General features: G+C 47.5%; 1 protein-coding gene across 2 annotated transcripts; it reads left to right on the top strand.

The window, feature by feature from the left end:
* The first annotated feature begins 2262 nt into the window (after positions 1–2262).
* Positions 2263–21924, top strand: LOC130131509 (major facilitator superfamily domain-containing protein 6-like). Of its 2 annotated transcripts, XM_056301209.1 has the most exons (7): positions 2263–2538; positions 4646–6182; positions 10062–10159; positions 11839–12000; positions 12830–12928; positions 14930–15210; positions 19728–21924. In XM_056301209.1, exons 2-7 carry the CDS (start codon positions 4648–4650, stop codon positions 19953–19955), a joined length of 2403 nt encoding a protein of 800 aa, XP_056157184.1. In that variant the 5' UTR covers positions 2263–2538; positions 4646–4647; the 3' UTR covers positions 19956–21924. The 2 variants fall into 2 exon arrangements, with proteins under 2 accessions (XP_056157184.1, XP_056157185.1); XM_056301210.1 differs by lacking the exon at positions 4646–6182.
* The last annotated feature ends 1506 nt before the right edge of the window (positions 21925–23430 follow it).

Raw genomic sequence — 23430 nt, 5'->3', positions numbered from 1 at the left:
CCTCTTCTCCTCTTCCCTGGCAGCTCCATATTCAGCATCCTCCTCCCAATATACCCAGCATCTCTCCTCCACACATGTCCAAACCATCTCAATCTGCCTCTCTTGTTTTGTCTCCAAACCATCCATCCTGAGCTGTCCCTCTAATATAATCGTTCCTAATCCTGCCCTCCTTCGTCACCCCCAGTGACAATCTTAGCATAACTGCCCACCCTACTGTATGGGTCAGAAACCTGGACCACATATAGCAGGCACCTGAAGGCACTCGAGGCACACCAACAGCGATGCCTCAGGATGATCCTTAAGATCAACTGGGAGGATTAGCGCACCTCCTTCAGCGTCCTTGCGTAGGCCAACATGCCTACTGTGACTGCCACCATTGCACAATATCAGCTGAGATGGACTGGCCATGTCCTCCGCAGGTCTGACTCTCGCCTCCCGAAACCAGTCCTTTACTCTCAGCTCGTGACAGGACGCCGTGCCCCAGGAGGGCAAAAGAAGCGATATAAAGATAACATCAAGGCCCACATCAAAATGTTTGGCATCAACCTTAACACCTGAGAACAAGCAGCCAACAAACAAAAAGAAGAAGAAGAAGAAGAAGGCCTGGAGACTGGCTGTCTGTGAGGGTGCTGGGTGCAACAACCATGACCTCCACCATGCTGCTGAAAACAAGTGCAGACTCAGAAAGGAGCGAGTTACCAGAAAGGCCCAAACCACATCCTCATCCACTTCATCACACCCTTACCCACGTTGCCCCAAAATATGCGGCTCCCGGATCAACCGATCTACACCCACCTGAAGACCCACGAGGACCCAAGAAGGAGGACAATCATGCTCGACCCCGCGTGACTGCTGATGATGATGTATGTATTCAGTATGTGATGCACGTGAGAGAGAAAGTATTGAGTTATGCGCACGACTCAGCAAAGTTTTGATGAAATGATTATGAATAAATGAAGCTGATGTGATATAGTTATTAATGACAACATGATGAGGCCTGTATGAACTATAGGCATTGTAAAAAAAAACATTTTTTAGGGAGTTGTTCCTTATCTGATGCGAGGGTGTAAGGCCAGGATGTGATGTTGCTGTAAAGCCCCTTGAGGCGCATTTGCAATTTGTGAACTCGCGTTGTTGTGTTCACAAATGACACAAATGCGGGTATTTGCCCTAAACAAGTCAAGCAGGTGTGCTGGGTCACACGCCCTTTTTTAAAATGTAATCGTCGTCACCAGAGAAGATCTGTGAAGTCTGGTGTTCTCAGTGTGTCTGATTGGAGCATTTGTCATGAACCATGACTGGGCCTGGGTGGCCAGCAGTTCTGTTAAACATCATTTATTAATATCATGGAGTTAGTGTATAGGAATAATAGACAAGGTATCTATCTATCTATCTATCTATCTATCTATCTATCTATCTATCTATCTATCTATCTATCTATCTATCTGTCTGTCTGTCTGTCTGTCTGTCTATGGGCAGCATGGTGGCCCAGTGGTCGGTACCGTTGCCTCACAGCAAGAAGGTCCTGGGTTCGAACCCCAGGCCGTCCCGGGTCCTTTCTGTGTGGACTTTGCATGTTCTCTACGTGGGTTTCCTCCGGTCTTGAAAAAGGCATGCATGTTAGGGTTAATACTCCTGTCTGTGCCCCTGAGCAAGGCAATGGAAAGAAGAACCGGAGCTGGTCCCCGGGGCGCCGCACGGCGGCTGCCCACTGCTCCTACACTATAGGATGGGTTAAACGCAGAGAGGGAATTTCATTGTATGCATGTACAAATGACAAAGCGCATTCTATTCTGTTCTATTCTATTCTGTTCTATTCTATTCTGTTCTGTTCTTATCTATTCTATTCTGTTCTATTCTATTCTGTTCTATTCTATTCTGTTCTGTTCTTATCTATTCTATTCTGTTCTATTATATTCTGTTCTATTCTATTCTAGTCTAGTCTATTCTAGTCTATTCTGTTCTATTCTGTTCTATTCTATTCTAGTCTAGTCTAGTCTATTCTAGTCTATTCTGTTCTATTCTGTTCTGTTCTGTTCTATTCTGTCCTATCCAGCTGGCTCGGGATTATTTACTTTTATGATTTATATGTTTGCCGTGGATCGACGTGAACATAGCCAGCGGCCGCGTCAGCACGGGATCGACCCCGCGCGCTCGCCGCCCGCCGCCGGCGTCGCTCCCCGTCACGAACGGCGGCGCTCCTTTAACGGGGGGAGGACGCGCGCGGAGACGTCAGGCGCGTGCGCGCACGCCGGGCGGCGCACAGGTGGAAGCTCCGGTTGCGGCGGGGTGGGTCAGGCCGCCGCTGTTTCCGCGCACACTTCGCTTACCGGCGCTGGGGAGATAGTTAGAGGAAGAGAGAAGAAGAAAGAGCGGATGATCGGAGGGGAGGACGGGGGGAGGAGGAGGGTTACCAACAACAACAAGACGGGGATGATGTTTAGTGGGGCGACGCGGCTGCGAACGAGCGAACAAAGAGACGGAGCGATCCGGGGGAACTGCGCAGTCCTGCTTTGATGGGCGCCGTGACCTGAGCAGGTGAGTTCCGGTCTGCGGTGGCGGGACACGCTGCTCCGGCCGCTCGGACCCGCTGGCGCGCTCCCCCGACCCGCTGGCGCGCTCCCTCGGCCGGGGCTCTGGTGTAATGGAAGCTAATGGACCCGCAAGTGAAAGCCGCGCCGCGCCGAGCCGCGCCGCGCCGCGCCGGGTCGCCTCACTTGTCATTGTTCTCCGGCGCCACACCGCCAAGAGCTTCCGCCGCGCATTGTGGACGTGCACTTTTAGCGCGATTTAAAACGCCAAACATCTGAACGTGTTTGTCTGTTCATTAAACCCCGTGTGTCGTCCTAATTAACAGCAGCGATGCGACCGAGCGTTCGTACTTCCGGATAAGACCGACACAGCCGGACGTCGTCGGCCGGCCCGTTTCTACCCGTCCTCCCGTCCGTCACCGCAGGACGATCTGATCAAACTTCCCTGATCATTACCGACGACCCAGACACCCCGAATGTGACACCTGTCAGCCAGAGTTTACTCACAGCCCGAGGTTTGGCGTCTGGTTCAGCGTACAGGGGGCATCACATAGGCTGTTACCAGTTATATGGGACGTTACAGGACGTACTACTCCATAGTGAGCAGTGTGCAGTGTTTCTCAACCGGGGGTCCGCGGACCCCTAGTGGTCCGTGGTGTAATTGCAAGGGGTCCGTGAAAATAAAATATCTTTAAAAAAAGATCCTATGACATTTCTAGAAATAGGATTATTTTACTCAAATGTGACTGAGACCTTTATCTACCTAAACTATAAAGGGTAACAGGACTTTTTTCTCTAATTACATCTGTTTCACAAGTGTAATTTATGGTATTTTAATAAGAGATCTCGCTCCCGTTTGCATTGTTAAAAGTTACTGCATAAGAATTCTGTTGTTACATCTATCTGAAAGTTACTGAATACATATTCTGTGTTGTTACATATATCTGAAAGTTACTGCATAAGAATTCTGTTTTGTTAACTATATCTAAGTTACAACTGAAAGCTCTTATTTTTGCCCCAAAGAGTGAATAAATGCTATAATGCAATTTAAAATGCAGTTTCTACTGTTTCTATCAAATTGCAACCCCCCTCCCCCAAGATCAGGTGGAGGGGTCCTCAGGGTAGATCACAAATACGCAGGGGGTCCAGGACCCCAAAAAGGTGGAGAACCACTGGTGTATAGGACACTGTGTAGGGTATCAAATAAGATGCAGGGTGCTAATCCTCAGAGATGCAGGTAGGTCATTACACTATACACAGCTGCTGATCTCGGGGTGTGGGCTGCTACCAAACTGGAATACATTAATATCATCTTAATGTAAAATGTCTACTACTATTAAATGCAATACAGCGAGCCACGCCTAAACTTCAACAACAACAACAACAGCATGCCAGTACTGTTAAGTAAAGCTCACAGCCAAACTAGAGAGATATTCCAAATTAATAGCAGCAATCGAAAAATATTGTATTGTAAAATATTTATATTGTTGGTATCCATCACCCTATCCGGTGTGAATCAATCGACTAGTTATGCTCCATCTGGCGCCAGGTGGGAATACTGTATTGGAGAGACCTGCTGTTCCCATGTTTTGTAAACTTGTTGGGTAGATGTCCATATTACTTTGTGCTGGCATGCCAGGCAAGTAGAAACCACGTTGTGTGTTCCTGAGTCACGGGATGTGTGTAACCTGCACTGTATAGTGTCCTGTCTAAATACATGGCCCCCACTTTGTGCGTCTTTGCACTGTGTATCTGTTAGTATTGCGTCGTCCTGACATGTGTCGTATGATACTCGCATGTATTTACGTGTTGGCGTTTGTTGTGATGTGAAAACACCACATTAAAAAACACACACACACACAGCAGCATGTTATTTATTTGGCAATAGCAGCCTTTTCATTTTGGTTACAAGCAGAACTTGACTTCTTTTTGTTTGTGCCACTTCTGTCGCTGTTTCACCCACCAATAAGATGGTTGAAATAGAACAGGGCCTACAAATGGTGGTTGGTTACCAGGTAAAGTGGCCTTCACAGGAGATTTGACAGCAACTTCACAGCCCGGTTCTACTCTGCCGGCTGCTCTCTGACCCGGTTTCCCCTTTTCTTCTCTTCCAGACATGGCTGCTGACGACAAGGTTGCCATCTTGACGGAGGACGAGGAGGAGCAGAAGAGGAAGTATGTCTTGGCCGAGCCCTTCAACTCTCTGTCTCTGGAGCACAGGGTGGAGGACTCTGCCGCGGCCCCACCCGCCTCGGACACGCCCCCGACGGAGCTCGCCGGGCCATCGGCCACCTCCATAAACTGCTGTCAGAGAATATGTCTCCGCGTCAACAGCCACCTCCTCGTCTCCAAAATCTTCTATTTCTTCTTCTATGCAGCTTATGGCTCCCTGCACCCCCTCCTGGCGGTCTACTACAAACAGCTGGGCATGTCACCCAGTCGCAGCGGTTTGCTAGTCGGTATACGTTATTTCATTGAGTTCTGCAGCGCCCCCTTCTGGGGAGTGGTGGCCGACCGTTTCAAGAACGGGAAGGGTATGCTACTGTTCTCAGTGTTCTGCTGGTTGGTGTTTAACTGCGGCATCGGTTTTGTCAAACCGGCTGAAATGAGCTGCAGGGAAAAAGGGGCGGCTGCCGTGACAACCGTGTCGCCCGCGGTAGCGACGACTCCCTATACAAACGCCACGCTGGCTGGCAACGCCACCAGCCGCACGAGGCGCCGTCGCAGCATGAACTATTTCCTGAATCCCCCGATGATTTTTAGTGTGCTTAGTTCCTACCACAGTGCGCGCCGGAGGGTGGAGCGAAGTGTCGATGCCAATGCTACATCGGTGCCCTTTAAAGTACTCGACACCACCCTACCAACGGCAAATACTACCGTCGCCAGTACCACTCGTACCACCACCAAGCCAGCTCCCACCAAAGCCAAAGAGTACCAGATCATCTACAACGAGGCCCAGGTGGAGAAAATCTTCCTCATCATCTTGCTGGTGGTCATCGTGGGGGAGTTCTTCAGCGCCCCGGCCGTCACCATCGTGGACACAGTCACCCTGCAGTACCTGGGGAAGGCCCGGGACCGCTACGGCATGCAGAGGATGTGGGGCTCGCTGGGCTGGGGCCTGGCCATGCTGCTGGTGGGCATCTGGATTGACCACACCCATGTGTCCGCTGTGATTGATGGCGTGGGCTGCATCCTCCCCGAATATCGCATGCACAACTACCAAATCGCTTTCATCTCGTTCGGCGTGCTCATGGGTGTGGCGTTGGTCGTGGGGACGCAGTTCTACTTTGACAAAGGTGGAAGCAGCCATCAAGAGCTGCCGGCGGACACTGCAGAAGAGCCGGGGGACACGTCATCCCCTGACACCGGCTCGCCTTCGGAGCAGACACCTGTCAGCTCGGACGCCGGTCAGGATTTCCACTACAGCGACCTGCTGAGGCTGCTGTGCAGCGTACGGTACAGCTCGGTTCTGTTTGTGGCCTGGTTCATGGGCTTCGGCTACGGCTTCGTGTTCACCTTTCTCTACTGGCATTTGGAGGACTTGAAGGGGACCACCACGCTGTTTGGCGTCTGCTCCATCCTCACCCACCTGTCGGAGCTGGCAGCCTACTTCACGAGCCACAAGTTCATCGAGCTGGTGGGCCACATCAGGTAGAGCAACGTCATTCCAGATGTGCGATGTGCTGATACGCCCTGTTTTATGTACATTACATCAGCGTCTGTTGTTGGTTTTTATACCAAACTCCTTAGTGCCGTGGGTGCATTTCCATCATGGGCTACCCTAATAGGCGAGGAACCCCCCCTAACCCTGTCTGAGTTAGTCGGTCTTAGTGCCTTCATCATATTGAACTGTTTGCTCTTGTAAAGCGTAATATCAAGCCAAAAATAGTTTTCAAATAATACTCCCTCAGATATTTCAGACCTCATTTTGTGAGACGTTTTGGGTAATAGCTTCTCATTATCATCAATTTACCAACGATAAACAAGAATATTGAATTACCGCCTCGCCCTACTTGACTATGTAGGACCACATCCGTGTAAATGTCACATTCCTCCGTTATTTATTTAGTTTTATCCTGATCAAATCGGTCGATGTGGCACGGCGGCGCAGTGGTTAGCGCAGTCGTCTCGCAGCAAGAAGGTCCTGGGTTTGAACCCTGGGGTTGTCCGACCTTGGGGGTCATCCCGGGTCGTCCTCTGGGGGGGTCATCCCAGATTGTCCTCTGTGTGGAGTTTGCATGTGGGTCTCCGGTTTCCCCCCACGGTCCAAAGACATGTAGGCCAGGTGAATCGGCCGTACTCGATTGTCCCTAGATGTGAATGTGTGGACCCTGTGACGGACTGGCGGCCTGTCCAGGGTGCCTCCCTGCCTGCTGCCCAGTGACTGCTGGGTTGGGCTCCAGCATCCCATCACCCTACATAGGACGAGCGGCTAGGATAGGGGATGGATGGGAAATCGGTCGATTACCAGCTTTGTTTACAACTGTTTATTCGTCTCTCGCTCGATTCAATAACCTTCGCATTTGCCTCCATTTGGGCTCGAAAAGCCACTCGGTGTTTATGTTCAATTCAACAACGGACTGCCTGTTGAGGGTCTGAAAATCAGTGGTGTGAACTGAGCCGCTCCGTGCTGACAGTGGGGAAGCAGGGAAGGGCGAGTTTCTCTTGAGAGGAACAATGATTTTATTGATGGAGGGTTGCTGCAGGATGGAGCGGCGGGCCCGGGACTTGGCCCCCCGGGGACATTTGAGAGGGCGGCGTTAGGTTTCAATGTGAGGGCCCCCCGCACTTCTCCCACCTCTGTCCTTTGACCACAAAACCAAACCCACTTAAACTAGAGGGACGGCTCGGGGGGGTAAAGCTTAATTTATTGATCGGTTGGATTTTTGTGGACTCTGTGCGTCCTGGTGGACTAAAGTGGTAGTGTTGCGTTCAACCTCCGCTAGCTCGAGCATTCGCATGGAAGAGAAGCGTGAGAGATGTGGTGGTGTTATGGGGAAACAGCTGTTTGTAAGATATCCACCAATGAGGTAATGTATTTGTGTCCCGACTCATTATATAGCAACGTCTAATCGCCGCACTGACGGTCACGGTTAATCACGTAGGTCATGTGGAGGCGTCAGAATTCAGCTCAGACCCATAAACGTTCAATGAAAAGCTCCTCCCAGCAGCTTCAAAAAGAACTTGAGGTTATTTTCTGTTTTTAATAACTAATCTATCCGGTTACCTGGTGGAATATTTACACATCGATCTTCGTCTATTGGTTAGCAAATATTTTCAGAGTAATTATTTCATGTTGACTCGTACGGGGACAGCTAACAGAATGCAAATGCCTCCTTGCAAAAGACAGGAGAGGCGTGTAAAAATCTCTCGAGTTTCATCTAAGGGGGATTTAGAGGGGAAGAATTATGTAAAATATAACACTATTTGTGTGTGTGTGTGTGTGTGTGTGTGTGTGTGTGTGTGTGTGTGTGTGTGTGTGTGTGTGTGTGTGTGTGTGTGAGTGTGTTCACTCATTCATTATTACATCTGAAAGTTCACCAGTTCGTTTTGAACCAGCCAGCTCGTGCTCTTCCAAGTTATTTGTCTGCATCACCCTGCTTCACATGCCCTCATTCATACACATTCACACTTAGGAGCTTCCCAGTACAACCAGCCTGATACTGGTGGCCACTGGGAGCTTCCCAGTACAACCAGCCTGATACTGGAGGCCACTGGGAGCTTCCCAGTACAACCAGCCTGATATTGGAGGCCACTGGGAGCTTCCCAGTACAACCAGCCTAATACTGGAGGCCACTGGGACTTTCCCAGTACAACCAGCCTGATGCTGGTGGCCACTAGGAGCTTCCCAGTACAACCAGCCCGATATTGGAGGCCACTGGGAGCTTCTCAGTACAACCAGCCTAATACTGGAGGCCACTGGGAGCTTCCCAGTACAACCAGCCTGATACTGGAGGCCACTGGGAGCTTCCCAGTACAACCAGCCTGATATTGGAGGCCACTGGGAGCTTCCCAGTACAACCAGCCTAATACTGGAGGCCACTGGGACTTTCCCAGTACAACCAGCCTGATGCTGGTGGCCACTAGGAGCTTCCCAGTACAACCAGCCCGATATTGGAGGCCACTGGGAGCTTCTCAGTACAACCAGCCTAATACTGGAGGCCACTGGGAGCTTCCCAGTACAACCAGCCTGATATTGGAGGCCACTGGGAGCTTCCCAGTACAACCAGCCTGATACTGGTGGCCACTGGGAGCTTCCCAGTACAACCAGCCTGATACTGGAGGCCACTGGGAGCTTCCCAGCACAACCAGCCTGATACTGTTGCTCCACCATGGCGGTGGGTTGGAGGATGAAGAGCCTTGCCTAAGAGCACTGGAGTAGTATTGAGCTACATAATAGCCTTTGAGAGTTCAGGATGTGTGTCATCAACATTCCCAGTGCCGAGTTTCACAGCTTGTGTGAGATTTGAGCCATCCAGTCACAATATGCTGCAACTGTCACTGCTTCCATTACAGGTCAAAGTCCAACGAGGAAAACATTTCACACTGAATAGTAAATCAGAATAAAATCATATTTCTGCCACAGAGTTGTGTTTCCCAGGCTCTTACCTGGGTGGGTCACTGGACTTGCCCATAATGCACCAGATGGTGCCTTGGTTGTCGTTACCCCAGTGGATAAGGCTATCAGGAGTGACTGACACACCTGCCTCTGTGACAGTTAATAAACAGTGATAATGGAAATTCTCGCTGCACTGTACACACACACAGACCCACCTGCTTACCGGCTGGTCTGGGATCTGTTTAGTTAACCTTTACATAAACAGGCATGTCGGTTGAGAGCAGGTTTGAATTGGCAGCAACAAATATAGGAGTGTAGTTACAGGGGGAGAGAGTATTACACACAAACATACCCATATTCCCACAGTCCTCTCTTTACAGTTCTCATCCGGTATAACCACAGTCCTCTCTTTACAGTTCTCATCTGGTACAGTCTTCTATACCAACTCAGTGACTGACAGCTTTAGACTACTGTCCTGCAGCGCATGACTGTATTTGAACTGGTTAGCTCCCTGTATACAGGTGTGACTATGTAGACAGTGCTGGAAATGATGCATAAAGCACGTAGTACTGAACAGAAGTAAAGGATTTTGCACAAATCCTGAAAATAAAATCGTACAGATCCTGTTGAATATATTGCACAAGTTAAATGTTGGCACTTTATAAGGTGTGGAAGAGCATGTAGGGTGAAAGTGAATATGGCATGGTATTAAACATTAGATGTGAATTGAATGGGAAAAGGTAATACAATGATAATAGATAATATTGCCCATACAGTAATATGTATGTATATATACACATACATATACACACACACACACACACATATATATATATATATAAAAGCAGTGTGTCATACTCTTTCTGTTGGAGAAACAAGATGGCGGGCATTCTTTAAATATTGTGTCTCTCTCTCTCTCTCTCTCTCTCTCTCTCTCTCTCTCTCTTTCTCTCTCTCTCTCCCCGTGGCAGGGTGCTGTACATCGGCCTGGCCTGCAACACGGTGCGTTACCTCTACATCTCCTATCTGGAGAATGCCTGGATCGTCCTGCCCATGGAGGTCCTCCAAGGTAACAGAAAACTAATTCGCACCCTAACGTTAAGGTCACATTCACGGATCAGCCCGGATGGGGGGAGCTAGGACCCTGAGTCACTTATGCGGCGGCGTCTGAGACGAGGCTGCACGCAGACAGGAACCGACTGTGTTTGTTTAGCAGGGCACTTATCAAACTCCCTTTTCCTAGACACTCCTAAAACAACTGCCGGATGTGTTGTCAGACGGACATGCTCAGAATGACGCCATTTTGCTTTTTTATTTCACATTTTAGCCTTTTTGCCGAAACTTATCTAAAGCAAAAGGCTTAAGCCCACAGCTTGCTGCTGGCAAATAAACTGTACAATGAATAGAATAGAATAGAATAGAATGGAATATATATGATGTGATATAATGATACAATATATTTTGTATCTAAACGCTAAGTGATATGGAAAACAATATCACAGTAATCAGGGAATTTGAATTTTCACAGGAGATATATATATATATATATATATCATATCATGTTATCTGCTTACATATGCAAAAAGGCCAAATTTAAGAATACACCTGAGCTTCATCACATTGAAATGTTTGGTAATGTAAAATATGATATGAAACTAAATCTAGTTTTCAAATAGCACTCCCTCAATTTGTTCAGGCCTCATTTTCTGAGAAATTTGAGGTCATGGAGTCGCGGGATCATTAAAATCTTGAAAAATTTGACATATCTGAATTTCATCCCAATACAATAATTTCGAAAGATCCACACATCCATCCATTATGCAAGCCGCTTATCCTACTCGGGGTCACGGGGATGCTGGAGCCTATCCCAGCAGTCATTGGGCGGCAGGCAGGGAGACACCCTGGACAGGCCACCAGGTCATCACAGGGCTGACACACACACACACACCTAGGGACAATTTAGTATGGCGGAAATTTTGAAAGATGATGAATGATAATATTGAATTATTGCCCGGTCCTATGATATATCTAAGCTCTTTTTAGATATATTGTCAGATATATCAGGTTAATATATAAAGCATTAAGGTGTTTAGCTAACCTTCCTCTGCAGAGAGACTTGGAGTGAAAGCAACAGTAGAGATGAGCTTCAATTTCTGATGTTAAAAGCAACGAAGAATAAGGAGGTCAAAGTCACAACACTCCTTTTGATGTTGAACCATTTTGTTAAAACTGTTGACTCCACAGAGAAGACCAATGGCAATCAAACTTCTGTTTCTGTGGCATATTTTGACCGTACATGAGGACATAAATATCTGGCTGAACTGGGTTATCTTCAGAGACAGCTTCCTCCTCTTTTGGTGTTTTCAGAGACCGGATGCTGTTTTTAAGACCATATTAAACTGTGAAATAGAAAGTTGTCGTAATCTACAAAGATGGAAAACTGTGGGTCTGAGGGAGGGAGGCAGTAGCTCATACATTTCAAGTGGATATTGTTATTGATTTATTAATTTATTTGATAGGAGCGATACACACTAAACATAGTGTCGCTTCAACTGGTTTACTGCACTGTTCTGCAAACAGACAATGAAGCTACTGCTAGTTATCAGCTGCTTTCCAGAGTACAAATCAGAGTCATATATAATTATAAAACGAAAATTATTTAAAGAAAAAAATCAGAAGATGATAAATGACTCAAATCACAGGTAAGGTTATTAAAAATGTCTACATCTCCGACTTTGTTTCAACCAGGTGTGACCAACGCCTCGGTGTGGGCCGCCTGCATCTCCTACCTTAGTGCCGCCGTGCCGCCGGCCCTGAGGACCTCCGCCCAGGGCATCCTGCAGGGCCTCTACCTGGGCTTAGGTCGAGGCTGTGGAGCCATGGTTGGAGGAGTCTTCGTCAACTACTTTGGTGCGTTTTCCTAATGCAGTCTGTGTTTTTGTGTCGGTGATATCACGGTGTGTCACTTTTAGTAAAAGATCAAGAATTTCAGTCTTTCGAGCACAAAGAGACAGTCATAAATCTTACAATGCCTCCGTAGTAACTCATAATAACAGCCTCCATAGTAACTCATAGTAACAGCCTCCATAGTAACTCATAGTAACAGCCTCCATAGTAACTCATAGTAACTGCCTCCATAGTAACTCATAATAACAGACTCCATAGTAACTCATAGTAACTGCCTCCATAGTAACTCATAGTAACAGCCTCCATAGTAACTCATAGTAACTGCCTCCATAGTAACTCATAATAACAGACTCCATAGTAACTCATAGTAACAGCCTCCATAGTAACTCATAGTAACTGCCTCCATAGTAACTCATAGTAACAGCCTCCATAGTAACTCATAGTAACTGCCTCCATAGTAACTCATAATGACAGACTCCATAGTAACTCATAGTAACAGCCTCCATAGTAACTCATAGTAACTGCCTCCATAGTAACTCATAATAACAGACTCCATAGTAACTCATAGTAACTGCCTCCATAGTAACTCATAGTAACTGCCTCCATAGTAACTCATAGTAACTGCCTCCATAGTAACTCATAGTAACTGGATCCATAGTAGTACATCGTAACTCTCCCCAAAGTAACAGCCTCCATAGTAACTCATCTTAACTGTCTCCATAGTAACAGGCTCCATAGTAACTCATAGTAACAGCCTCCGTAGTAACTCATAGTAACTGCCTCCAGCATAACAGCCCCCATAGTAACGTCCATCTGGATTTCTTCTCTGCAGGAGCGGCGGAGACGTTCAGGGGACTTGGCATGGCCTCCCTCGTCATCCTCCTCATCTTCTCCTTCATCCAGTGTCTCACCTCGAAGAACAAGGAGGAAGGTGACAGATACAAGCCCCTACCTTTCCAAATGCACATTCACCTCTACGTCAATACATAGAGCTGATTTAAAGAAACGATCCAGGGGCCGTATTACAGAAACTGAATATCTAAAGTCTTCATTTAAGATAGGAAGTGTCTAAGATAGGATTTTTCCCTATTTGGTATGGCAGAAGCAAATCCTAACTAACTTTAGGAATTCTATCTTATCTAATTCCATCCTGTCTTATCTCAGGTTAGGAAATCCTATACTCAATCCAACATCGCTTATCATCTTTTATGTTTGTTACCTATCAACCGATGCTAGTTTTCTCATCTCGCCGAGCTAAACAACTTTGTAACCGTTGGTTTTTCTCATTGAAACATACATTTGAAGCATACAAAAAAAGGGAGCAAAAATGACAGGCACTTAACTTCAAGACAGCTGGACGGACGGGGGGGCAGCGACCGGGACGGCTCTGGAGAGTGGGGTAGTGGGGTACTTGGCCAAGTGCAATTTGGAGAAAAGGGGGGGGGGTCCCGTACTCTAGCTTTAGGTTAGGATAGGAACAGTGACTTAGGAACTGTTCATCTGTAATGGCTTTTTTCCTGAATCAGGTCAAACTCTAATTACCACGGTCACTAAACAGCTGAGATAGGATCTGCAAGATAGGAAGTTTCTGTAATATGGCCCCTGGAGATTTATGCACAAACAAACGTCTCCTTTAAAACATCATCACCGGCACATTTAACACAATAGCCACAAGAACAATAACCATAAGAACAACAGCCATAAGTAACAAATGTGCCAAACATAGAGAGGATTTTAACACGGGGTTTCTCTGAGAGGAGAATCGGCTGCGTGGTTAGACTGGCGCCGTGCAAGGCTCATTGCATGATGGGTAAATTTAATGTCCAACTTGCTGCACAGACACAAATGTGAGAGCCACGGAAACACCGCCGGGCCAAGGTGAACGCTTTTTGCAACAATTTAAATCAAACACTGCAGTTTGACTTAAATCACATCTATGAGTTCATTTAGAGATGTTTCTTTGTAAACCGTCAGGCAGCAGCCATGTTGATTTTATTATTACGCACATTTCAGACATGTAATGCTCTAATTTCACATTCCTTGAATTCACCGGGATTTCTTAATTGTTTTAGGTTTTGTGTGTTTGTTGTTTTTTAACTGTGTTGGCTTGTGTAAAAATAATAATTCAACAGCGTTCTGCTCCGTCATCTCCGCCGTGCGCCAAAAATGACCTCAGAGCAGCCCCGCGTCTCTCGTCCATTTATACGCCAGTACTGGAAAACTGATAAGATAAGTCTGGCTGATCCCTGAGGGGAGAAGTGGGTCAGTGAATATTGGAGACTCTTCTGTGTTTCCACTCCCGTTTGCCTAAAACACCCCCGCTGTGCCGCACGGGAAATGAGTCAAACAGTCAATCAAATTCTGTGTATAAAGCACACGTTGTGTTCCCAAAAACACAATGAGCTTTACATGAGAACAAACAAAAAGAAAATATGTGCAACGAAAAATATCATAAAAGCGATGCGTGTTGGTTTGTCGAGGGTGTGTCCTGGTTATCCTCTTATCCTGGTCAGGAGAAGAGCCTGTGTTGGCATGTGTGTGTGTGATTTGCGTGTATATTTGTGTATTATTATTTTCATACTCAAAGTCAACAGATTGTGGGATTGCACCCTGTCAGGCCAGTGCACATTTTGGTTATGCTAGTGACAGACGGGTGCAAGGAGGCGTTGTGTGCTGCTAACGCTACTGCTAATGCTACTAATACTAGTAGCATTAGCAACAATAACAACAATATTAACTAGTAGTTAATATTGTTATGTTTAGAGCTTGTGTGTGTGTATGTACAGTAGGTGTGTGTGTGTGTATGTACAGTAGGTGTGTGTGTGTGTGTTGGTGGGTATTGTTTGGGGGAAAGTCCGTTTCCTTGTTATGAGGATCTGTTCCTGGTTGTACCTCTCAGTGACCTTTGACCTGTTTCTCCACTTCCCATCAGAGGATAGAATGCTGGCGGAGAACATCCCAGTGCCGTCCAGCCCGGTTCCCATAGCGACCATCGACCTGGTGCAGAGCCAGAGCAGCGCTGCCGGGCTGCGCCAGGCGGCCATCTTGCCGGTGAAGAAGACCAAACACCAGGAAGAACAGGAGGACGTGACGCGTCCTGCGTGGGTGCTCTCCGGCGCCCCCTGGGTCACCATCGCTTTCGCCGTGTTCCAGATCCAGGAGATGGTTGCCATGGCGAAGAGCAGCCCGCCCCCGGAGACTCAGCCGCTGCAGGTGTGTGAGAGATAAGCTGCTTCCTGAGGGTGTGTTGCAGTGTGTAGACCCTGTTTGGATTCAGTCTAACTTCAGACAACACAGGATAGTATTCACTTGGAAGTATTTTCAGACTGAAATAAGTCAGAATCTTTATTCGTCAAGTACAAGTTCACAGACCAGGTGTTTTGAATGGATGCTTTGCTGACTTTGACACTTGAACATCACGCTTTTATGTTGAAATAGATAAATGTAGATATTCAAATAAAGATGAAACTCTTCCCGCATGTCCCCTCTCATCACCGTGCGTTTCCTGTCTATCTAGTATCCTGTCACTGAAAAACTATTATTAACACCCCCCCACCCCCACCCCCACCCCACCCCCCCCAAAAAAAACCTCAGTAAGGACACACCGCTTCCTCCTTTTCTAGTGATATTTCAGACTGGATCCTTGACGTGGAAAATTAACATTTTAAAATCCGGGAAGCTAGAAGTTTCAGAGGCTAGCCTTACATTTTTAAATCGTGCCGCGAACGTTTTAATCACACAGGGCGCGACTCGTCGACAACCCATTCAGAATAACACAAATGACAAATATAGAAATGTCACCGGCCTGAAGGCCGATGACGCACCACATTCCTCTAACCTGGAAGTCAGAAGTCAGCCCGTAGTAGCACCGGAACAGTGAAAATGGTTGTGTGATAGAGTTCTGTTAATTTCATTTCCACTGTTCCTTTTAGAGAGGGGTTTGTTTGGTTGTAGAGAGGGGTTTGTTTGGTTGTAAAGAGGGGGTTTGTTTGGTTGTAAAGAGGGGTTTGTTTGGTTGTAAAGAGGGGTTTGTTTGGTTGTAGAGAGGGGTTTGTTTGGTTGTAAAGAGGGGTTTGTTTGGTTGTAAAGAGGGGTTTGTTTGGCTGTAAAGAGGGGGTTGTTTGGTTGTAAAGAGGGGTTTGTTTGGTTGTAGAGAGGGGTTTGTTTGGTTGTAAAGAGGGGTTTGTTTGGTTGTAAAGAGGGGTTTGTTTGGTTGTAAAGAGGGGTTTGTTTGGTTGTAAAGAGGGGTTTGTTTGGTTGTAAAGAGGGGTTTGTTTGGTTGTAAAGAGGGGTTTGTTTGGTTGTAAAGAGGGGTTTGTTTGGTTGTAGAGAGGGGTTTGTTTGGTTGTAGAGAGGGGTTTGTTTGGTTGTAAAGAGGGGTTTGTTTGGTTGTAAAGAGGGGTTTGTTTGGTTGTAAAGAGGGGTTTGTTTGGTTGTAAAGAGGGGTTTGTTTGGTTGTAAAGAGGGGTTTGTTTGGTTGTAGAGAGGGGTTTGTTTGGTTGTAAAGAGGGGTTTGTTTGGTTGTAGAGAGGGGTTTGTTTGGTTGTAGAGAGGGGTTTGTTTGGTTGTAGAGAGGGGGTTTGTTTGGTTGTAGAGAGGGGTTTGTTTGGTTGTAGAGAGGGGTTTGTTTGGTTGTAAAGAGGGGTTTGTTTGGTTGTAAAGAGGGGTTTGTTTGGTTGTAAAGAGGGGTTTGTTTGGTTGTAAAGAGGGGTTTGTTTGGTTGTAAAGAGGGGTTTGTTTGGTTGTAGAGAGGGGTTTGTTTGGTTGTAAAGAGGGGTTTGTTTGGCTGTAAAGAGGGGTTTGTTTGGTTGTAAAGAGGGGTTTGTTTGGTTGTAAAGAGGGGTTTGTTTGGCTGTAAAGAGGGGTTTGTTTGGTTGTAGAGAGGGGGTTTGTTTGGTTGTAGAGAGGGGTTTGTTTGGTTGTAAAGAGGGGTTTGTTTGGTTGTAAAGAGGGGTTTGTTTGGTTGTAAAGAGGGGGTTTGTTTGGTTGTAGAGAGGGGTTTGTTTGGTTGTAGAGAGGGGTTTGTTTGGTTGTAGAGAGGGGTTTGTTTGGTTGTAGAGAGGGGTTTGTTTGGCTGTAAAGAGGGGTTTGTTTGGTTGTAGAGAGGGGTTTGTTTGGTTGTAGAGAGGGGTTTGTTTGGTTGTAAAGAGGGGTTTGTTTGGTTGTAGAGAGGGGTTTGTTTGGTTGTAAAGAGGGGTTTGTTTGGTTGTAAAGAGGGGTTTGTTTGGTTGTAGAGAGGGGTTTGTTTGGTTGTAGAGAGGGGGTTTGTTTGGTTGTAAAGAGGGGTTTGTTTGGTTGTAAAGAGGGGTTTGTTTGGTTGTAAAGAGGGGTTTGTTTGGTTGTAGAGAGGGGTTTGTTTGGCTGTAAAGAGGGGTTTGTTTGGCTGTAAAGAGGGGTTTGTTTGGTTGTAAAGAGGGGTTTGTTTGGTTGTAGAGAGGGGTTTGTTTGGCTGTAAAGAGGGGTTTGTTTGGTTGTAAAGAGGGGTTTGTTTGGTTGTAGAGAGGGGTTTGTTTGGTTGTAGAGAGGGGTTTGTTTGGTTGTAAAGAGGGGTTTGTTTGGTTGTAGAGAGGGGTTTGTTTGGTTGTAGAGAGGGGTTTGTTTGGTTGTAAAGAGGGGTTTGTTTGGTTGTAGAGAGGGGTTTGTTTGGTTGTAGAGAGGGGTTTGTTTGGTTGTAAAGAGGGGTTTGTTTGGTTGTAAAGAGGGGTTTGTTTGGTTGTAGAGAGGGGTTTGTTTGGTTGTAGAGAGGGGTTTGTTTGGTTGTAAAGAGGGGTTTGTTTGGTTGTAGAGAGGGGTTTGTTTGGTTGTAAAGAGGGGTTTGTTTGGTTGTAAAGAGGGGTTTGTTTGGCTGTAAAGAGGGGTTTGTTTGGTTGTAAAGAGGGGTTTGTTTGGCTGTAAAGAGGGGGTTTGTTTGGTTGTAGAGAGGGGTTTGTTTGGTTGTAAAGAGGGGGTTTGTTTGGTTGTAAAGAGGGGTTTGTTTGGTTGTAAAGAGGGGTTTGTTTGGCTGTAAAGAGGGGTTTGTTTGGTTGTAGAGAGGGGTTTGTTTGGTTGTAGAGAGGGGTTTGTTTGGTTGTAGAGAGGGGGTTTGTTTGGCTGTAAAGAGGGGTTTGTTTGGTTGTAAAGAGGGGTTTGTTTGGTTGTAGAGAGGGGTTTGTTTGGTTGTAGAGAGGGGTTTGTTTGGTTGTAGAGACGGGTTTGTTTGGTTGTAGAGAGGGGTTTGTTTGGTTGTAGAGAGGGGTTTGTTTGGCTGTAAAGAGGGGTTTGTTTGGTTGTAGAGAGGGGTTTGTTTGGTTGTAAAGAGGGGTTTGTTTGGTTGTAGAGAGGGGTTTGTTTGGTTGTAGAGAGGGGTTTGTTTGGCTGTAAAGAGGGGTTTGTTTGGTTGTAGAGAGGGGTTTGTTTGGCTGTAAAGAGGGGTTTGTTTGGTTGTAAAGAGGGGTTTGTTTGGTTGTAGAGAGGGGTTTGTTTGGTTGTAAAGAGGGGTTTGTTTGGTTGTAGAGAGGGGTTTGTTTGGTTGTAGAGAGGGGTTTGTTTGGTTGTAAAGAGGGGTTTGTTTGGTTGTAGAGAGGGGTTTGTTTGGTTGTAGAGAGGGGTTTGTTTGGTTGTAGAGAGGGGTTTGTTTGGTTGTAAAGAGGGGTTTGTTTGGTTGTAAAGAGGGGTTTGTTTGGTTGTAAAGAGGGGTTTGTTTGGTTGTAAAGAGGGGTTTGTTTGGTTGTAAAGAGGGGTTTGTTTGGCTGTAAAGAGGGGTTTGTTTGGTTGTAAAGAGGGGGTTTGTTTGGTTGTAAAGAGGGGTTTGTTTGGTTGTAAAGAGGGGTTTGTTTGGCTGTAAAGAGGGGGTTGTTTGGTTGTAAAGAGGGGTTTGTTTGGTTGTAGAGAGGGGTTTGTTTGGTTGTAAAGAGGGGTTTGTTTGGTTGTAAAGAGGGGGTTTGTTTGGCTGTAAAGAGGGGTTTGTTTGGCTGTAAAGAGGGGTTTGTTTGGTTGGTTGTAAAGAGGGGTTTGTTTGGCTGTAAAGAGGGGTTTGTTTGGTTGTAAAGAGGGGTTTGTTTGGCTGTAAAGAGGGGTTTGTTTGGTTGTAAAGAGGGGGTTGTTTGGCTGTAAAGAGGGGGTTGTTTGGTTGTAAAGAGGGGTTTGTTTGGTTGTAGAGAGGGGTTTGTTTGGTTGTAGAGAGGGGTTTGTTTGGTTGTAAAGAGGGGTTTGTTTGGCTGTAAAGAGGGCTTTGTTTGGTTGTAGAGAGGGGGTTTGTTTGGTTGGAAGAAATGTTCTCGTGTCTTTGGTTCTTGTAGTTGAACTAACCTGATGTTAATTAATATCCTTCCTGCTCTAACCCACTGCCTCCGCCCTCACTGCAGAAAGGTGAGGCTCTTTGCAGACGTGTGAAGGTCAATGGAAAACTACTGGGGACCGCTCCAGTGTTGACTTCGTTTTTGTTGGTGAACTAACTGGTGCATGGGTTAATCTAGTGACTCATCTGGTGCGTGTCTGTGTGTGTCTGTCTGTCTGTGTGTGCGTGGGTGGGTGTTTGGGCGTGGGCATGTAGACGCTTGCGTACATATGTAAGTGCATGTATGTATGTGGGTGTGTGCATACGTACGTCTGCGTTCGTAGTTCCCTTTGTCGGCCCCCCGCCCGTGTTGACACAGTGTGACGTGCATGCTTTAATCGGGGCGCCGCAGAATCTGCAAGACGCAACCGACCGGCTTGCTGATGACCTGATGGCCTTCTTCTATTCTCCCCAGGTGCCTGACAAGCAGTCGCTGGAGTACCAAGCTGTGGCGACGTCTCACGCCGACGACGGCGCACGACAAACGGGCTCCGAACCGGCACCAGAACCCCCCACGGAGCCTCATAAAGCCCCGCCCGCCCCCACGAACTCAGATGACGCTCGGGACCAAACGCACCCGCCCTCCAACCGAGCACCGCCCATGCAGAACCCTGCCTTCCCACCGGAGGAGACGGAAGGATGAGCGGTTTAAGACGCTGTTGAACGCGTATTGTTTAGTTTACATTTGCTGGGCCGTGCTGCTCTGTAAGTTATCGTGTTTGCGCCTCACCGGACTGCTTTTGAGGAATTGGGGGAAAAACGGGAAGTGTGCCGGGTTTAAAACGACGACTCAGTCTTTCTGCACCCCTGATGTCGTGGAACCCAGCGCACCGCCACAGAGCACCGTGTCTGTGCGCCTCACGTGCACTCCGACCGCCCTTTGACCTTAAAGAAGGCTTGTGACACAATTAGAGGATATTGGATGGTAACGTCGACCTCAACAAGTCAGTTCATTCGGTCGGGAACATTTTTAAACGGGAAGTGAATCCACCCAAACGGTTTCCTTTCAGGCAGCACAGGGGTTAGCGCAGTCACCACACAGCAACAAGGTCCTGGGTTCGAACCCCAGGGTTGTCCAACCTTGGGGGTCATCCTGGGTCGTCCTTTGTGTGGAGTTTGTGTGTTCGCCCCGTGTCTGCGTGGGTTTCCTCCGGGGGCTCCGGTTTCCCCCCACAGTCCAAAGACATGTAGGTCAGGTGAATTGGCCATACTAAATTGTCCATAGGTGTGAGTGTGTGTGTGTGTGTGTGTGTGTGGGCCCTGTGATGGCCTGGCGGCCTGTCCAGGGTGTCTCCCCGCCTGCCGCCCAATGACTGCTGGGATAGGCTCCAGCATCCCCGCGACCCGACTTCGGATAAGCCGCTTGGCGAACGGATGGATGGGTTTTATTCCAGCCTGCGATGTCGACCATTTGGAGGCGGACGATGCTAACGGGAACCGTCGCCTGTTTATTAAACAAACGCCGTCTTTAAAACCTAAATACCACGCCGGCATCCAGATAAGGTCACTTGACTAAATCAAGAGAATTCTTCAGACGGGTTGAATTGTATTTGATGAAGTGACGTTATCTCACCCAACCCACATGAAAAGAAAAACAAAGTCATTTTTAGACTGGTTAGCAGACAAGCTGGCCGGTAACGCCGGACAGTTAAGATTTGGCGCCGAGCACAAGACGCTGCTGAACAGATCTAGAAGCAATTTGCAAAAAGTGCCTCTTTTGAACGTCCCGTTTCGTTGTGGCTGCGATGAGATGGGCGGCCCTGTGACGCAGGGCCGAGAAAGCTGACTCTTACATCGCCGTGTCAGCGCGCGAGGGAAGAGTCTTGTCGTTTTCACCGTGTTCGCTCACGGGTTCAACGCAGCATCTGTTCACCGCAGCGCGTTTTACCGCTGAAGGTCAACGGGTGCTGCTGAAAAGGAAAAGTAGCTCACGGTGAAAATGACTAATGCTTTTTAAGGGTGAAGTCTTGGGTTTAAAAAAAAGAGCGATGAGCGAGTGTGTCAGGCTGTTTGGGTGTAGGTGTAGGTGTGTGTACGAGAAAGGGCCCATCACACCACAGATGGCTGATCCTTTTGAGCAGAAGGTTAAACCACTTTTGAAATCCGGGGTCCTCTTTGGCTTTGTTCAGACTGCGCTTTAAATCCCACCCAGCTCTGAAATCCCACGGACACCATTTTTATTTCAGATTTTGGCCATTTTCGAAGTGTCCGGTATCAAATGCATGTTCAGTATGGGGCCGTGTAACTGATTTGTTGTGCCTTTGCACCGGATGGGGGTCTGTTCACGGTCTTCAGACAACGAGTCATCTTCAGAAGTGGATGTGAACAGTGGGGCAGAGATAAAAAAAATGATGAATAAAGCAAACCGGAGCCAAAAATGTGGAGCTGAGCGGTAAGGCCTGCAGTGTGAACACCGTCAGAGATCATCCGAAACCGGCCCGGCCTTGCTGACTGGCTGCTTTAAGCGGCGGGTAGGAGTTGTAGATTACGCAGAGGGTGTGGAGCCGCTTTCCGTATACATCCTGTGTTTATTGTGCCTCTTTAATCCCTTACGTCAATACTTGCAGCCTTTTAACTTGCTCATTCGCACCACGGATTAAATCACTTTTCATACAAAACATACTGGTGTTGGTGTTTTCTGACGTCTCCCCTGTAAGAACAAGAATGTTTTGGACTTGTTGGAGTAAGGTGCTTAAACTGCCAGGGTGAAGGGGTTGAATTTCCCTGCTCAGGTGTGCCATGTCCCTGTAAAGGCGTCCACCAATGAGGTGTCGTGTGAGGGCCAGGCCACATGGTGGCAGTAGCGCACCGAGAGAGTCAATAATGGGGCCTCACGCGTTCTTGAAAGGACCAAGCCAGTTGTTCGCGTGCGTGCGTGCGCGCGCGTGTGTGTGCGGGGTTATTGAGGTCGTGGTGTGCCTGCTACTGATGGGTGTGTGTGGGAGGACAGTAATAGGCTTCCTCAAAAAAAAAAAACCCCAACTAGACGATGGTGCCGTGGTTAAAAAAAAAGAAAAGAAAGTCTTGGCACACTCGTCTGTCTGATATCCGTGGAGAAATTTCATCAGCTCCCTGCGCCGTTATTTTGCTCGGCTCGGTGGGAAATAATTAGCGGTGTAACGGTGCCGTCTTCTTCAAGGCATCGTGACCGCAGAAGAAGAGCAGTGATGACGCGTCCCTCTTTAGACCGTGCGGAGGCAAGACTCGGTCATCGCTGCGCCAGTCTTCTTTCGCCGCTGTTGCGTTGTTGTCACGCCGACCTGTGCAAGATGCCTCTCGTTGCCATAACAACATGTCTGTCTTTACGCTTCCACGCGTTTCATTGGGGTTTAACAAGGTGGGGGGAGGGGGTGGGGTGGGTGGGGTTCTGGCTCAAGGAACAGGTCAGCAGCAGACATAATTGCAAGTTGCAGTCTCACTTGCAAAAAGAACAGCTTATATCAGGGGTCCCCAATAGGCGGCCCGCGGGCCACGTCCGGCCCGTGACGGGTTGATTTATGGGTCCGCGAGAATTTTTGGAGAAATGCCAGAAGGAAGAATTTTTTTTATTTCCCTACCCCAAAAAAAAATTAATTTCTTAGTAAAAGTAAGACTAGTAATATATCGAAAAATAGATGAAAAATCTCTTTTTTAAATTATAATACCTGCAACGTATCGACACCAAAACAAACTAACGAACAACGTGCTGCTGGAGGTTGAGTGGCCCGTGGTTTTAAAAGTGGCCCGCTATGAAAAGTAATGGGGGACCCCTGGTTTATATCTAACACGGTGATTCTTCACGTTTTTATTTAGTTTATCTACTCACATTTTATAATATAGCGAATTTGGGGGGGTACAACGCAACCACAGGAAGTGCCGCGGCCGGGAAACGAACCCGTGTCGCCCGCACCGCAGGAGGCATCGCTGACAGCTCGACTAAAGGGCCAGACTCGCCAGCCAGCGGCCAGCGTGTCCACTAATCCATGCACGTTACAATAACGAGGGTCTCGGAGCCGTGCTCGTCTCAAGACGCTGGACGCCACGTCTGTCGCATACGTCACATGGGCGTCGCCATCTTTGATGCCCCCGTATGACGTAGTACATCGGAGAGGTTCGACGGTAATGACGTGGAACGGGCA

Source organism: Lampris incognitus, chromosome 21 (assembly GCF_029633865.1).
Source record: "Lampris incognitus isolate fLamInc1 chromosome 21, fLamInc1.hap2, whole genome shotgun sequence".
Lineage (NCBI taxonomy): Eukaryota > Metazoa > Chordata > Actinopteri > Lampriformes > Lampridae > Lampris > Lampris incognitus.
The sequence above is the reverse complement of the archived record's forward strand: the minus strand, read 5'-3'. Positions and strand labels throughout refer to the sequence as shown.